The following is a 16,070-nucleotide window of genomic DNA, read 5'->3' as shown; positions in this document are numbered from 1 at the left end:
CCCTCCTGCGTGGGGCACGGCGGAGCTGGGCAGGCCTGGGCTGTCCCCTGCCTCGCTGCCCACTCAAACCCTGTGCAAAAGAGGGAAAAGTCCCATCTGGAGCTTTCAGGGATGGGAGGAGAGCAGAAGGTGCAGGATAGGGGTGTTTTTTCCCGGGATTTTTAGGCAAGATGAGGTGTAAATCTCTGTTTGCCCCAGAGGGCTCCTCTCCTCTGGAGACGGAGCTTGGCGATGCCGAGGGCTCGGCTCTCACGTTGCCATCTCCAGCCTCCTACAGAAATGCCTTCGGAGCCCAGCTCCCTCCTAAGCTGGAGAGAGAAGCCTCCTCCTCCTCCTCCTCCTCCTTCTCCTCCTCGTGCTGGGCCAAACGTTCCCAACCGGCCCCGGGATCCTGGCATTCCAGACAGGAACCGACGTGCGTCCAGCCCCTGCACCGCGTCCTGCGGCGTCCGGCTTAATGCACCCAACGTATGAGCAGGAGAGTCAAGACAGAGGCTCAGGGAGCGGGGGCAGCTCCCAGGCCCCACGTGGAAATAAATAAGAAGCTTCTGGGCAAGAGCAGAGCCGAGCAAGGCCCCGCCGCCGCCAGCAGCCCCCGAATAGCCAGGAGCCGCCGTGCCGGCGATCGCGGTGCTTAAGCAAATGCATTTGCTTTTAGTGCATTGAGCCACCGCCTGCGAGAAGCTGTTCCCCACGGGGTAAACACTCATCTCTCTCTCTATTTATTTATTTATTTYGCCCCTTTCCAAGGTGTTGGAGAGGCTCTATGGGGGGTGGCAGGGGCAGCCCGGTCCCTGAGGAGCCAGGCTGGCGGCGGTGGGGGGGATCGGTGCCGTGCCGACTTCCCGACCCGCTCCGAATAGTTGGGATGCTTGGACACCGGGCCGGCAGGGGCGGCCGCTGCACGGCGTCATTCATATGCAAAAAGCGGGCGATAAATTTAAAAGCTGTCGCAGTTGCCGTGGCTCCCCGAAGCGCTCGGGCCGCGCACAGTACAGTATTTCTGCCATCTTTGTTTGCATTGCAGTGACTCATCAAAAGTCTGTCTTGTACCAACACTGGGAGCATTCCTCTGGCACTGATATTCCTCTGTTTTTAAAGCTTCGCTCCAAAACTGGCATTTACTTCAGGTCCCTAATCAAAGGGCTCTATTCATTGCCGCGAGCAGCCTGAATGTTAATCTGCATCCGGCCTATTCATTTAGATGCTATGCACCGCCGGGGAGATTTGACTTGGTAAAAGCTTGAGCTACAGCAGATACAAACGCGGGGCTTCATACTTTTTTTTTTTTTTCCTTTCTTTCTTTTTTTTTTTTCTCCTTTTTTTTTCTCTGTTCCTTCCTCCCCGGCTCGCGGCGCTGYGGCGGCCGCGGGCGTCCTGCGGCGGGCTCTGCGGCGCCCGCGCTCGAGGTACGTCCGCCCCGGCCGCGGGGCCCTCAACTTCTCGCGCCCGCGGAACATTTTCCCTTTTTCTCTCTTTTTTTTCTTTCCCTCCTCCTCCAGCAGGCAGCGGCAGYGCTCGCTTTGCTTCCTCCTAGCCCATGGCCTTGCAGATAGGACTTTTTTTTTTTTTCCTTTCCCCCAGCCCTGGGAACAGAGCAGCTCTTTGTGGCTTATTTTCCTTCCAGAGGAGCTTTTTTTCTTCCCCTAATCATCCTCAGATAAACTTCTTTCCTGTGCCATTGCGATGAGCGCTCGGTGCTGCTTTAAGAACGAGTTTTTATTCAGTTGCGCTGCAGCCGCAGGAGACGGGAAGGCTCCCGGGTTTGCGGTGCGGGGCTCTYGGCGCGGCGGGGCCGGGGCTTTGGCTGCGGCTTGTCCTGGTGCAGCGCCGGGATTTGCCTCGCCGGAGTCCGCGCGCGCCCGATGCACCCGCGTGAGCGCCCGGCCGCTCAGCATCGCTGCCACCGCTCTGCTTCAGAGCCAGCGTTTTCATTCATTTACCCTTATTCTGTGTTTTGGTGGCTGGGGGTCGCGCAGAAGCGGCGCCGGTGCTCGGGGCGGCGAGGTGCGCGCGCCCTTAGCGCGTCCGGGCATTGTGACCCGATGCGACAGCGGCGAGCGCGGTGTCTTTGGGAGGGGGGGACGCTGCAGCGCGGGGCTGCGCCTCCCCCGGCCCCAACACGGCCCTGCTCGGTGCGGGGGGAGTCACTTGGCACCCTAAAGCAGCGCATCCAGGGGCGTCTGGCTCAACTCGGAGCATCTCAGTGCAGAGGGGGTTTAACTCTTGCAGCGCTGCCTCCTATTGTGCCCCCATGCAGGTTTCCTARCCAAAAAAATGAGCCYTTTTGCAGGRGCTTAGGCACAATTCGGTGTTTATTTCGGGCAGGGCAGCACGTTGCTTTATACAGATGCCTCTTCTGCAGTTGCGCCGGGGCTGCGCCGTCCCTTATATAATCCTGGCGGCTGCCGCGCGCGTGCCTTGCCGTCCCCGCTCGCGTTTTCCTGCTGAAAGTAAACCTGGGGGGAATAAATCAGCGAGGTTTATTTAAACAAACCACAACTTTAAGAAAATATTTGAATTTTGAAATGCCCTTTGCCCTCCACCGATGGCGTTTTTCCCCCCGCCACCCCGTTGTTTAGGAACATCGATAACTAATTTCATAAGCAGCCGCTGTCCTGCCTCGGCCGGCGGGCCCGGCCACCGCTGTCCCCGCTCGCGCGCGCCCCGTTTCACCCCCATGTGTTTCCGTGGCTTGCTTAAAAAATGCTCTTGCTCTCTCCCTGCCCTCTCCGCCTTGCAGATGTGCCCTCCTCCGGCTCTGCCTGCGTTGAATGCGTGAGGAGCCCCCGGCGTGCGCGAGCCATGTCGCAGCTGCTGCACATAGAGATCCCCAACTTCGGGAACACCGTCCTGGGCTGCCTCAACGAGCAGCGGCTGCTGGGGCTCTACTGCGACGTCTCCATCGTGGTGAAGGGCCAGGCGTTCAAGGCGCACCGGGCCGTGCTGGCCGCCAGCAGCCTCTATTTCCGCGACCTCTTCAGCGGCAACAGCAAGAATGCGTTCGAGCTGCCGGGCACGGTGCCGCCCGCCTGTTTCCAGCAGATCCTCTCCTTCTGCTACACGGGCAAGCTCACCATGGCGGCCAGCGAGCAGCTCGTGGTCATGTACACGGCCGGCTTCCTGCAGATCCAGCACATCGTGGAGAAGGGCACGGACCTCATGTTCAAAGTGAGCTCGCCGCACTGCGACTCGCAGACGGCCACCATGGAGGAGCCCGGCTCGGAGCCGCAGAGCCCGTGCGCGCCGCTGCCGCCCGCCGCGGCTCCCTACGGCGTCGCACCCTCCGTGCCCATCCCGCTGCTCGCCCGYGTCAAGCACGAGAGCCTCGAGCTGCAGGCGGCCGCCGGGCTGCCGGGCAAGCGGCCGCTCGAGGCCGGTGCCCGCGAGGCCGCCAACGCGGCCGGCCCCGCCGCCGGCGCCCTCAAGCTCTCGCGCGTCTCCTACTACGGCGTGCCCAACCTGGCCACCCTGCTGCCCGCCGTGCCGCAGGTCGCCTACTCGCAGGGCGAGCGCACGAGCCCCGGCGCCAGCAGCCTGCCCACCACCGACAGCCCCACGTCCTACCACAACGAGGAGGACGACGAGGACGACGAGGCCTACGACACCATGGTGGAGGAGCAGTACGGGCAGATGTACATCAAGTCCTCAGGGGAATACTCYGGTAACGCGCCCGTGCGCCCTCCCCCTTGGCCTCTCTGCCCTCCCGGGGGTTTTGCTTGGTGTTTCCTCGCCCAGCTGCGTGGGTTTGGGGCAGTTCGTGGCGTTTGGGTTTCCTGGGATGCTCTTTGGTGGCTCCGCATGGTTGGGTGCTCTGAGGGTTGCATGATGCCAGCTGGGTGCTGGTGGCCACGGTTGCATCCAGCCCGTGGCCCTTGTGCCACTGCTCGCGCACCCCTTCCCCAACTGGAGATTCCTCCAGAGGTGGCAAAACCCCATCCCAGGCCACCATGTCCCGAGTGGTCACTTTTCCCTTTTTCCTAACCTTTTTAAAGGAAAAAAACCCAACCTATCTATGTATGTTTCTCTCTCCYCCTCCGAATATCATCAAATCATTTCCATAGAAGGTTCCATTTAGGAACATCTGCAAAAAGTGCCTGCTCCCTCTGTGTTAACACCACTGTGCTTGTCCCTCTGGCATGTCACCAGGGGAAGCACTTTGGGGGCCTCTTTGCCATGTGTGGCTTTCACAGCAGAGCCACCGTGTCCCCCTGCTCGTGTCCCTTGCCAAGCAGTGGTTGGGGATGGTGCTGCTCGTTTCACTCATCCTTGTTAGCCTAATTCCTGCAAATAYTGGCCTCCCGCTTGCTGAAGCGCCGCTTTGCCTCCCTCCGAGTATCCCCAAAGCCGCGCTCCCTTCGTCCCCATSCTGCCCTGTGGCCCTTCCTGCGCCTCCCCTTTGGGACAGGGCAGCGTCCAGCTTGGAATAACCCAGCTGGAGCCCGAGCCTTCCAGGGAAGCAGGGTGCACACATGTGCAAAAAGAGAATTTTTGACCAAAAAAAAAAAAAAAGGCAAAACCAAAGCTATTCCATGACAGCTTGGGCTTGCACAGCTAACCGTGCTTTAATTAGTGGGGATAAACTGTACCCTCGGAAGGTGCAGAATAATAGAGGCGTAAGATGGCAGAGGGAAGGAGCTAATCCCGCCGCTGGCACGTGGGGCCATCGCAGGGCGGACAAAAGCCGGGGGGGGAAGCAGTTAAAATAGTGATTGCCAAGGTTTCCAAGAGCCCCGCTCGYGAAAACAAAAACAAAGCGCGGAGCGGCGCCGGCGCCGGCTCCAGGGAGGGGGAGTGCTCTTTTTTCTTCTTGTTTTTTCTTTTTTTTTACTGTATTTTTCTCCTTCTCCCTCCTGGGCCATAGGCAGTTGCTCCGGTCCCTGTGTCCAGGGCACAGAGCAGGACACCCGCCCCGATGCCCTAGCAGGATGCGGAGCAGGTCCCGGAGGAGTTTCCAGCAGGCCACGGAGCTTCCTTTAATTTTGTGTTTTATAAACCCTTCCGGGAGGAAAAATAAATAGATAAAATAAGATCCAAAGGCTGCCGAAGGGCTGGAGCTGGGTCTAGCTCGGAGGCACCTGCTTGGCATGAGCGAGCTCGGCCGAGGCTTGCAGGGATCCAAGGCTTTGCTGCCCGTCTGCCTTTTGGGAATGTGGCTCCGTGTGCTCGGGATTGCAGCGGGTTTCGGAGGCGCTCCCGGGTGCTCGGCGGCAGCTCGCCGCTTAGCAGATGCGTTTAATTTAATTTTGACAGGCACAAGTGAAGTTGCACAAGACGCGGCTTCCTCCATGCCGGCGGCGCGATGGTTCCCAGGAAGAGGAGGGAAAAGAGGGGGGGAAAAAAACACCCTTTCTGCAGCAAATAGCTGGTGGAGAAAGATTGGACCTGAAAGTTATGAAATACCGAAGTGTCAAGAGCACGCGCCATTAAAAATTCATCTAAAATAGCCATTACAGAGGAGTGGTGGTAATTAGTTGCGAGAAGAGTTTTCTCTGCCGGCTGCCGATTCCTGGCGGGAAGCAGCGGGACAGGGAGGCACCGGAGTCGCGACAGCGCTGGCAGCGCCCGGGGACCTCGCTCGGGACGGGCAGTGACGTCCCCAGCAGCCTCTCGGAGCTGTGTCCTTGCCTCCGTGACACGTGGCTGCTCCCGCTGCAGCAGCGCTCCGCTGCTCCCGCGGCTGCGCCGGCGGCTGGGCTTGCAGACAACACACACGACTAAGAATTAGTCCTTTTTTTTAGCAAATTAAGTGTCGGTTTGGTCCGATGTGCGTGGGCACCATCCGGAGCGGGTTTCCTTGGTGGAYCCGGTCTCCAGCGGTGGCCGCAGGTGATGCCCGGGCCCTGCACTGGTGTCACCCGCGCCTGGCCTTTTTTGGCATTAAAACGCCTCGTCCCTCTTTCCTCGCAGTGAAACACAGATGTTTAATTTTAGACTGGCAGATGTTTCGCTCCTGGCTGAGATCTGAAGCAAAGGCAAGATAGGGGTATTTATAAACCAGTAATATTTTTCCTGTACTAATTCCAGATTACCTCCGTGTATAAATAGGTCACAAATCAAATCTCTGCGTTTCGGTACGTTGTTGTAAACGTGCTATCTGTACAATGTAAACGGTCCCCGCCGGGGCTGGGCGGCGGCGTGTGCGTGCGGGTCGTGTGCGGTCCGCRCTCCCGGCTCCGGATGCTCATCCCGTGCAGCTCCCTCAGAGGGAAAATAGGTGGATGGCATAGAAATGTCRAAATGTTGACGTAGGAGCTAAACTGCTGGTGGCATGGCCAGTAGTGGGTCAAGTAGGGATGCTCTTGGTGTCCTAAGAGTGCCTGGTGACTTCTTGGTTCATGGTGTGGTCCTACAAAAATGTATTTGTGCTGTGGGTCAGTCCCTCCTGAGTTCTGTTTTCCCTCTCTGAACCCAAACCGCTCTTTCCTCCCCTACTGCAGCGTGCTGAAATCTGACAGTGAGGAGGTGTTGAAGGAGAGCCAGGCAAGGTGAGTCTCATGGCCATGGCCTTGGTAGCCTGCGGCCTGGGGTCTTGCCCATTGCAAAGCAACTGCTGCAAGCTGCAGCGTCCCTGGGAGTTTGAGATCAAAGCAGATCCTTGAATAAATAAAAAAAATCAGTGTTTGACTGGTAGCTATCTTAGCTGGCTTTTTAATGATTTCCTGCCTGTCTCTCCGGTAGCTGGTAGGCTCCTTTCTTCGTCGGGAACAAAACTGCATTAAACAATGCTGCCCATTGTGGGCCCTCGCGTTCAAAGCAAAGGAGCTGCTGCCCTCCGAAGATGCACATTAATTAGAAGCGAATACTATCCCGTTCTGTAGAGCATAAAGGCCAAACAGAGTTGCTTTCTCTGAAAACATGGGAGCAGAGTGTCTCTTTGCTGCTGCTTTACGTAACCGGCCCCTGTGCAGCGATTGACGGCTGTGGAGCTGCCTGGGAAGGCCCAAAGCTCTGCTCGGTTTTGTGCAGTATCGTTGCGTTTGCTACCGGTGCTTTCATCGAAACCAGCTCCAAAAAGGATTCGTGCCCATGTTTAATGACAGATTTATAGACTGCAAGGTCACTCGGAGGGCGGTAACTGAAATAGAGTAGTGGATTCAATCGGGCTTGGTCTTTTTTAGCATGAGTTTTAGCTCGTCTTGTGAAACATTTGGCTTCGGAGATCAATGCTGTTTTCTCTATGGGTCAACACATACAAAAAGACATGTCTTCGAAAGCACAAAATCTTTTCCAGGTGGAGTTGTCCCTGGCTTTTCTCAATGCRGGGTCCAGGACATTAGTGTTGTTTTCCTGGAAAGCTGCTTTGCTTTCAGGAAACGGGCTTGACACCACGTTCTTTGAAATTTCCCTAGGAAGTTAGCTTTAAATCCGTAGTTGTTCTGCTCTTTCTCTTGCAGGCTTCATTATTGCTGCATCGGGATCTGTTTGGCCCCAGATCTGGGCTTTATTGAGCGCTTATCTTGCCGAGCGGCAAAGCAGCRGGATCTGTCCTTGTCTCGTGGCCGTGGCTGGTTGGGTGCTGTGAATGTTTAATTTCTTTGGTTGCAGTCATTTTGATGTAGAAGTGGATGGGATGTGGACGTGGCTGAGGGCTGAGGCAGGCCCAGCTGAACCTCAGTGCTAAGTCTGCAGTTTTGGACTAGAAAATGTCCCTCAGCCTCTTGAGCTCCGTGGTGCTTAGCTGGTTTGCAAAGTGCCCTGACACCTAAAGCTGGGAAACTCTTTACAAGTGTGAAGGATAACGCAGCTCTTACCGAGTCTGTGTGGGGTCTGCCTTGGCTTTGCCTCCTTTGGATGCTGCTTTTTATCCAGCAAAGCCACCTGAAGAGACGTCTGTGTGATCAGAGCAGTGACTAATCTCCCTTTTGGTCTCAGAATATATAAATATTGGATAAGGAGCAGCGTGGACCCACCGCCTGTCCTTTTACCATGATGAGGATCTGTTGGTGTAGTGATTTCTACTGCTCAATGGGGCGTTCCCTGGAGACGTACAACCTTCCCACCTTCCAAGAGGGAATAAGCGGAGAGCTTTGCAATAACTCGCCTGTGTGCTCACCCCCTAATCCTCTCCTAACAGCTGAAGATCTGCCCTGCTGATGAGCAGTCTCGTTCCCCTGCCAAGCTTGCCTGCAATTAGCCCGGGCCGTAGGAAGTAATTACAGCCTAATCTCAACCTCTGCCCGTCACCTCTTGACTCGGAAATGGGCGTTTAGAGCAGGACGAGGTGCCAGATGCTGGCGCCTGGGTGCCCCGGTAGYGTGGATTGACCTTCTCCTCCGTTGAAGACTTTGGACATCCCAACCTGGTGTCTGTGGCTGATGATGAGCAAGCAGTTGTGCCCAGCCTGTGTCATTCTGACTTTTCAGTCTGTATCTAACTGATAAGAAGGTGGAGGAGGACCCCAAATGGAYGCTTTATGAGGTGTCCTCCAGTAGCTCCTGCTGCTTCTTCCCACTCAAGGCTTGCATTGATTTTGTGATGTCCTTGGCWCCCTGGTAACCTGCTTTGGTGAGAGTGTTTTGCCAAAACTGAGAGTGGAATAGGCTGTTGTTTGGTCTTTTTTGTGCTGGTATTAAAGGGTTTTAATACCYTTTTGAGTGCCCCTCTGCTTTTGATGAGGTTAAGGTGGAAAACATTAGTAACATAAGGGGGTCTTCCAGGTGCCTTGGCTGTGTGAGCGCAAGGTTCCCAAACACGGAGATCTGTGTGCGTGGAAGCACCTCCTGGAAGAGCTATTAAATGGGGAGATATTTCAGTTGGTGAAAAATCGTGTGTGGAAATGGGGCTCTAGGAGCACTACAAGGCGCTCCCACTTTGCAGAGATACCCGGGCTACGAGGGCGAGAGAAATTACTTCTAAAACATCATGCAGGCTGCTCTGTCACCGCTGCTCCCTGCCAATCCAGGACCACGCCAATGCATCCGCCAGCTCTGTGCGCTTTTCCYAGGGAAGAGGCGTCCCGAGCCACGGTGCTTTTCCAGCCCCGTTTGCTTTAAGCAGCTCCGTGCCCCGCTGCAGACTCAGCGCGCAGAGCAGCTCCAGCCTTGGAGGGCAGGAGGGGCGCGGGGAGCGCCGGGATGTTTCCAGCCTTGTGCCTTGCAACGCGGAGGGGCCCAACAATGCAATATTGCAGGGCATGTCCTAGTTAGAACACTAATCCCTTTGTGGAAGAGGCATTTCCGCTCGGTTACTGCAGCAACAAGTTTGCAAAACTTGTTATTTTATCGAGGCAATTGAAGAGAGAGAGAGAAAAAAAAAATAAAGGCCTCCAGATTATCAGAATAACCACRGTAAAAGACACCTTTTAAATAGGATACATTTCAAATTCAGAAGCACTAATTGCTGGGGGTTTTTTATTTGTTTTCCTATCTCTSTAGTCATACAGAGTGAGGCACCGAGCCAGATTTGATTTCACACGTAGCACTTACCACAATATCAGACCTTCTTGGAGGGAAAAAACAAAAAGATCATTATACAGTTGGGGTGCAATTTGGGAGCTGCACAACATGCACCAGTGCAACGGACTCGGTACACACCTGGCTCAGGCCTGTTTTGCTGTGATCTGTAATTTTAAGCCTGCCTGTGGACTTGTGCTGTAAACGTGCTTTAGAAAGCTAATCCTCGGTACGCTCACGTAACCCCCGATTGTGCAGCGCTAGGAGTAAAACCCGGTTGTTTTAGCTCTTCAACGTGACCGCTGGCTAATAGGCAGTGGCAGGTCCCATTAATGGGATGTAAGGGAATGTTTTAAGTGAAATCACAGCTGGGTCCTCGTAGCTCGGTGTAATTCGGTTTGGAGGCCRCAGCTTAATGAAATTTTTTGGTCGGTTGGTCGGGATATTTCTTGTTATTGAGACAAAATGCCAGCCTCGGAAAGGCGTCAATTAAGGGGAGGCTTTTCGGGAGACACAGTGCAGCTCGGAGGAGGTGACCGGTGGATAGCGAGTTGCCCCTGTTGACTTTTCTGRCTGTAGCATTTATCTGCAAAACTGAATTGTAGCTTCAGCAGGAAAAAAAAAGTCAGGAATTGGAGTTGCTGTGATATTAAAGTGGATATTTATCAAATCTTGCTAGTTTATTGCTCAAAGTTGAGTAAGTTCGATGCCTCTTCAGAYGTTTGGAGGAGATTAGTTCTGCTCCACAGACAAAGTCCGATGTGCAGAGCTGCCCATTTTCAAAAATGGTACAATTGGGAAAAGCTGAAGCGTGATTAGGGTCGCCTCGTCCCCCTTGCCGAGTGGGAGCACGAAGGCGAGCAGGGCAAGAAAGGCGCTGAGGGCCCAGGGCGACGTCCCGGCCGGCCGGGCATCCGGGCTCCGCGCGTTCCCGGAGCGGCGCGGCAGGCTCAAAATACGATCTGCTGTTGCATGATAACCTTTTTTAATGGGGTTTTGTCTTTTTTTTTCTTTTTTTTTTTTGTTTTTCTCAAGTTGCTCAAGAAAAGCCAGAGCAGATCCCGCTGGAGAATCGTTCCTGCGTCCTCATCAGGCGGGACCTGGTCGCGCTGCCGGCCAGTCTCATCAGTCAAATCGGATACCGCTGTCACCCCAAACTCTACTCAGAGGGAGACCCTGGGGAAAAACTAGAGCTCGTCGCAGGTACTAACGGGTTAACTTGCTCTTTGCTTGAGGATGACTGGGGGGGACTGATATTCTCCTTCTCCAAACGTGTCCTTCCTCTTGCRAGCATCGTTGTCACAGTCGTACATATTGTATGCCCTTGCAATGTCATTTTGTATTATTCATCGCTAATTATCTTATATATAAAAAAAAAATCTTAAATTTCCTTTAATTTGCTGATAGAAAAACATGTCATTAACAGGATTTATTCAATTGAATTAATTTAGCATTTTAATTGAATTCCTCAGCTTGTATTCTTCCCGATTGGTGTGGGCAGCATCACAATTGTGTTGTGATTTAGATGCCCAGATTAAAAAAAAAAAAAAAAAAAAAAGGTCTCATATTATAAGATTCACCTGCCAGTGGCTATAAAATTAGTGTCAGTGAAGAAGCTTCGGAAAAGCTTTAAAAGTTTTCTAAAAATTATTAAACTGAAAATTTTCCTTCCTTTAGGAAGGCAAAGAAGGAGTCAGTTTGGATTGGTCCTTTCCTCTAGGAAAGGTATTTTTTTTCCATTTGGGGATTGAATTTACAATTGATGTGGGAAGGACAAGTGGTGACACCATCAGCCTGGATCTGTTGTCCTTTCCTTTCTGGTCATTTATCTCTCGTTGAGCAGCATGGGTTTTCCGTGCAGTCTCTAGAAAGACTCTTAATTTCAAGAAATAACCTGGAGAGGTTTCTGTGTGATCAAGGAGAGCTTTCTTCAATGGAAGGTAGAAATAAAACKCACGCACAGCAACACAGCAGAAAGGCACGAGTATTTATTTTATCTGGAATATTCATTTTCAACCCATTTACATTTTATGTGAGACTTCTTCAAAAACATCAAGTGGTGTGGGTTATTTTCACAGCGCGAGCTGCAAATTGGCTTGAGGCAGCTCTGCTTGATTTACATTTTTCAATCTGGAAAAAAAAAAAGAACTAGATTAATATCTCTAACTGATAGTGGCTGCCCGGGTTATTCTTTATTTATTAAAGTGGCGCCTGGCTCTTGCTGATGCCTCTCTCCTAAAAAGTGCTGCTGAATAAAGGCTCGGTTGCTAATGACCGTGTTGGACGTGACGCGGTTGGACCCTGCATTGATGGGAGAAGCTGCTTTCCATGAAAGTCCCCTAAACTTCATATTCCGGATTCTCTGGAATGCATCTCCGGATGCAAACTGCATCAGCTTCGTTTAGGAAGGGCTGAAATGAGCCTTGAAATGGTCCTGGGAGTGGGAGGGAGGGAGGGAGGGATGGATGGATGGAGCAGGGCATGGTGCTAAGGGGGGCTCTGTGATCCGGAGCGGCACCCACCTTTGGCCCGAGGGACTTTATGGTCACCGAGTGGAACCCGGACCCGGTGACACCCCCAAGCCAAGGGGGCTCTTGTTGCCATCATCCCCCCACTAGCCCCTAAATGTTCTTGAGCAATCCCATTATCCTCAAGCTCAAGAAGGACGAGCCGTAGGCTTTCCTGGAAATTCGGCAGGTGATTTTTTCCTCCAATAGATTTTTTCTTTCTTTTTTTTTTTTTTAATCTTCAAGACAGAGTGCTCTGCATGCAGATATGACCCAGTATTTAATCTTAATTAAAAGCAAACATCAAAACCCCTTACAACTCTCCTGCAACGGTGCACTATAAAAATGGAATAACCTCCCGTGCAAGCAGATTCAGAGGCATAAGAGTGGTTTGTTTTTGTAAGCTGTGTGCGAAGTAGAAGTGTTTGGTAAGGAAAGGATAAGAAACCTGCTATATAGCACTGAGGATCCACTTCCCAACCTCCAGACACACCCAGCTGCTTTGGCAGGACTCGTTTTTCTTCCCAAGAACATCCTTAAAGCCAATATATTTCAAAGTCAGCACTTCCTATGCAATAGAAGCAAAATTCCCAGCCCAACAGAAGTATCAAGAGGTTACAGGGCAGGATTTTTGGAAGCGGTTAGATCTGTAGCATCAATAGGTACCTTTTCTGGGGTAGGCAGGGCTTTTCTTTCCTTTTAGTTGTAAGATCTACAGTCTTTCACTTAAGAAAAGGACAAGTGGATTGGGACTTTCAGAAAGAACAAATAATCTGATATGTGTATATGAAATCATAGAAGAGAGCCTTGTGCTGCTCGCCTTTATAAAAACCAACCCTTTCATCTGAATTCCGTAGACATCTGTGCTATATGGGTAAAATTAGGGGTTTATTGGTGCCTGGGGCTTGCCAGGACCCTGCGGGGTTGGAACAGCAGCACTCATGGGGCCTCTCCACAAATCCCATTGGCCTTTTGGGGCTTTTTTAGCCCCAAAGAGGTGCCGAACCTCACAGCGAGACGAGGCAGCGAAGCAGGAGGAGCCTGTTCGTGGGTCATCGGGGATTTAACGCCGCCTTCTGCACCTTGGCCCCACGCAGGTTCGGGTGTTTACATCACTCGGGGACAGCTGATGAATTGCCACCTGTGCGCGGGGGTGAAGCACAAGGTTCTCCTGAGACGTCTGCTGGCCACCTTCTTTGATCGGTAGGTCGCCTTGCCGYGTACAATGTCTCGGGGCGCTCCATTTGCAGCTGTTTTCAGGCTGTTACTGCACAGTGTTTCTGTGAACATTGCATCCTGCACATTCGCTGTGCTTATATCTCTACTTTTTTGTAAATGGGCACATAAATTGGTGATTCCCCCGTAAGAAACTAAGGAGAGGAGGACGGTGTCCCCTGGCTGGGTTGGGATGGTGGCTGTCCCCGGCGTCAGGCTCTTCCCATGCCTTTCTTGCAGGAACACGCTCGCCAACAGCTGCGGCACCGGGATCCGGTCGTCCACAAGCGATCCCAGCCGGAAGCCGCTGGACAGCAGGGTCCTCAACGCCGTGAAACGTAAGCAGGGCTTTGGGCGGCCAGACCGGGATGCGGGAATGCCGCCAGCRCCGGCTCCGAACCCCCGGCACCCATTGACACGAGCGGGGCGTGCGGCTCCAACCCACATCCCAGCCGTGTCCTCCGGGCATCCATGTCCTCTGGGCACCTCTTGCTGCTCTGGCGTCCCCGAGGTGCCCAGGGCTTTCCTTGCTCTTAAATAGTAAATGGGCCTCTGAGAACCAAGCGTTTTCCTGACTGCTTCAAACTTGAGCTCTTGGGATCTTGCCATYGTTTCTGCTAGCTTTCAAGTCCGTTTCCTTGAATATGTTTTATCAACTTTTTAATAGGTAAAACGGGAGCCTTGCTGCAAGTAATTTTGCATATTGGAGATACCTTAAAAAGCCAGAGCATCTTTGCATTTCTCATTTGAGCTCTGCACAAAGTTCAGCTTCTGAGAGGCTCATCTAGGCTCTGATCCCAGAGCACTTGAGCTCTGCTTTAGGGCTGATGCTTTGCCAGACTGAGCTGGTTTAAACCCAGCAGCCCTCCTGCTGTCCTGTGGGTAAGACTCCTGGTGGGTTTCGGTTGCTAATGATTACATGGCTCTTAAATTTAGCAAGGCTGGGGAAGTGTAGGACCAGGTGATGGCTGACCCTTCATTTTGGAAATCTGTGCACGATGATGAGTGTGTCTATGAAGAGCATTCTGTTACTTCCATGATGATAACTAGTTGCTGTATCAGGCACAAGAAAGCAAATGGGTAAATACTTGACTATTGCAGGCGCTCTTTGGAACACGAGGAGTGTGTTAAAGGGGCCTSTTGGTGGCCAGGAGGGGCCACTAGCCCTGGCTCGTGTTGAGTTGTGGAAGATGCTCATCATCCTCCCCTGTTCCCGTAGGACGTAGGCTTCCTTGTCCAAGGCTGACACAGTCATATTCCAGGGCGCCAGGTGATGCTCACCGTGGATTTTGCAGAGCAATATCCTGCAGATGCACTGTAGGTGATAACTAGCTGTGAGTGTTTGACCCCCAGTCAACAGAGGCTTTGCTGGGCTGGGATGGAGGTCTGTGATGTCTAGCTCTGCAGTGGCCAATACAAGGAGACGTGCAGGGTGTCATCTGGACCAGGCAGGGTTGATCCTTGRGGTGCAATATCCAGCTCCTGGCGGACACCGTTTCCCTAGATCTGTTTATGAGGGAGCTCCACCGTGCTAGAGACCCTGTGCTTGATGGCACCCGCATGCAGGATGGGTGGCAGCTTGTTAGTAGGATGGCACGAAGGCTACGAGCGCCCGGCCTTCCCCCTATTGCTTTCTCCGGGTCCTCAGTTGTGATTATCCCTGTCGTTGCAGTGTATTGTCAGAATTTTGCCCCGAGCTTTAAGGAAAGCGAGATGAATGTGATAGCAGCCGATATGTGCACCAACGCGCGCCGCGTCCGCAAGCGCTGGCTCCCGAAGATCAAGTCCATGCTGCCCGAAGGGATGGAGATGTACCGCACRGTGATGGGCTCCAGCACAAACAGTGTCCCCCTGGACGCCGAGTTCCAGCCCAACACCGCTCAGGTCTTCGAGCAGCGCATCTATGCAGAGCGGAGGAGCGAGGCGGGGACTATAGTAGCCCTGAGAACTAACACGGTAAACGTAGATCTAAGCAACGGCTCCAACCCGTCCTTTGAACAGAGCGAGGATGCCGAAGGCGCTGGCTCCGTTATACAGGAGGCAGCTGCCACGGAGGCGCTGGCATCGGATACCCAAAGCACTCCACAACCTTTCGAGCAGGGCTCGGGCTCCGCTAGCCGGCCAGAAACTCCCGTGAGAAGACAGGATGGTACTTACGGAGGGACTTTATAGAGAGAGCTCATGGTTTGCGACCTATAAGGGATCTGTAATACTAAAGCTGCTTGCATGCGTTACTAATACAAAACAAACAAACAAAAAAAAATGTGATCAAGCCACTTACCTACTGAACTGCTACTGTTGCCTGAAAAAAATGTGATTTTTATTCTGCTTGTATTTAAAATTTATGAAGGAAATAATCGCATTCGTTATACTGTAAACGACTAGGTCTGTGGCGACCTACTTAAAAAAAAAAAAAGAAAAAAAAAAAAAAAAAAAAGAAAAAAAAGAAATATTGGGCTCCTTTTTTGATATTCCTGAGGTTAGTCTATAAGATTGTAGCTTTTTCCTTTTTTCTTTTTCTTTTTTCCTTTTCTCTTTTTCTTTTTTCTTTTCCTTTTTTTCAGAAGGGGAGGAGAGAAGCTAGCCACCCCCCCGCCCCCCCATCATCACCACCCCATCCATTGCTCCGCTCAGCAGTGAAGCCCTCCTTGGCCTGTTCCTCCAGCGCAGGGGGCTCCGTGGCAGCCGGGAAGGCCACGGGCGTCCCGAGGGCTCCAGCCGGGTGCCCGAGGGTGCTGGGAAACTCCTAGGATGCTTCTGTTGGAAGGTGGGAGGCCCGGAGCGAGGCAGGAGCCTCCAGTGGGAGGCTGGAGCCGTGGGCTCTCCATTGAGGATAGTGTCGRGTTTTGCCTTGGGTTCCCTGGAGCCCGGGGGCTTCCTCGGGAGCCGGGATCGTGCGTGGAGCCGCCTCGGGCATCGCCGGCCGCGGCTCCCGTGGGTTGCAGCGTGCTGC

The 16,070-nt window shown here is 53.0% G+C and overlaps 1 protein-coding gene across 1 annotated transcript; it reads left to right on the top strand.

The window, feature by feature from the left end:
* The first annotated feature begins 2,743 nt into the window (after positions 1–2,743).
* On the top strand, positions 2,744–15,513 carry NACC2 (NACC family member 2). The gene is made up of 5 exons (XM_026049488.1): positions 2,744–3,664; positions 10,431–10,598; positions 13,000–13,105; positions 13,358–13,455; positions 14,790–15,513. The coding sequence occupies exons 1-5, from the start codon at positions 2,806–2,808 to the stop codon at positions 15,287–15,289; spliced, it is 1,731 nt and encodes a 576-aa protein (XP_025905273.1). The 5' UTR covers positions 2,744–2,805; the 3' UTR covers positions 15,290–15,513.
* Positions 15,514–16,070: the final 557 nt, after the last annotated feature.

Source organism: Nothoprocta perdicaria, unplaced genomic scaffold, assembly GCF_003342845.1.
Source record: "Nothoprocta perdicaria isolate Ctin4 unplaced genomic scaffold, notPer1 scaffold_6, whole genome shotgun sequence".
Classification (NCBI taxonomy): domain Eukaryota; kingdom Metazoa; phylum Chordata; class Aves; order Tinamiformes; family Tinamidae; genus Nothoprocta; species Nothoprocta perdicaria.
Note: the sequence above shows the minus strand (reverse complement) of the source record. Positions and strands in the feature narration are given on the sequence as shown.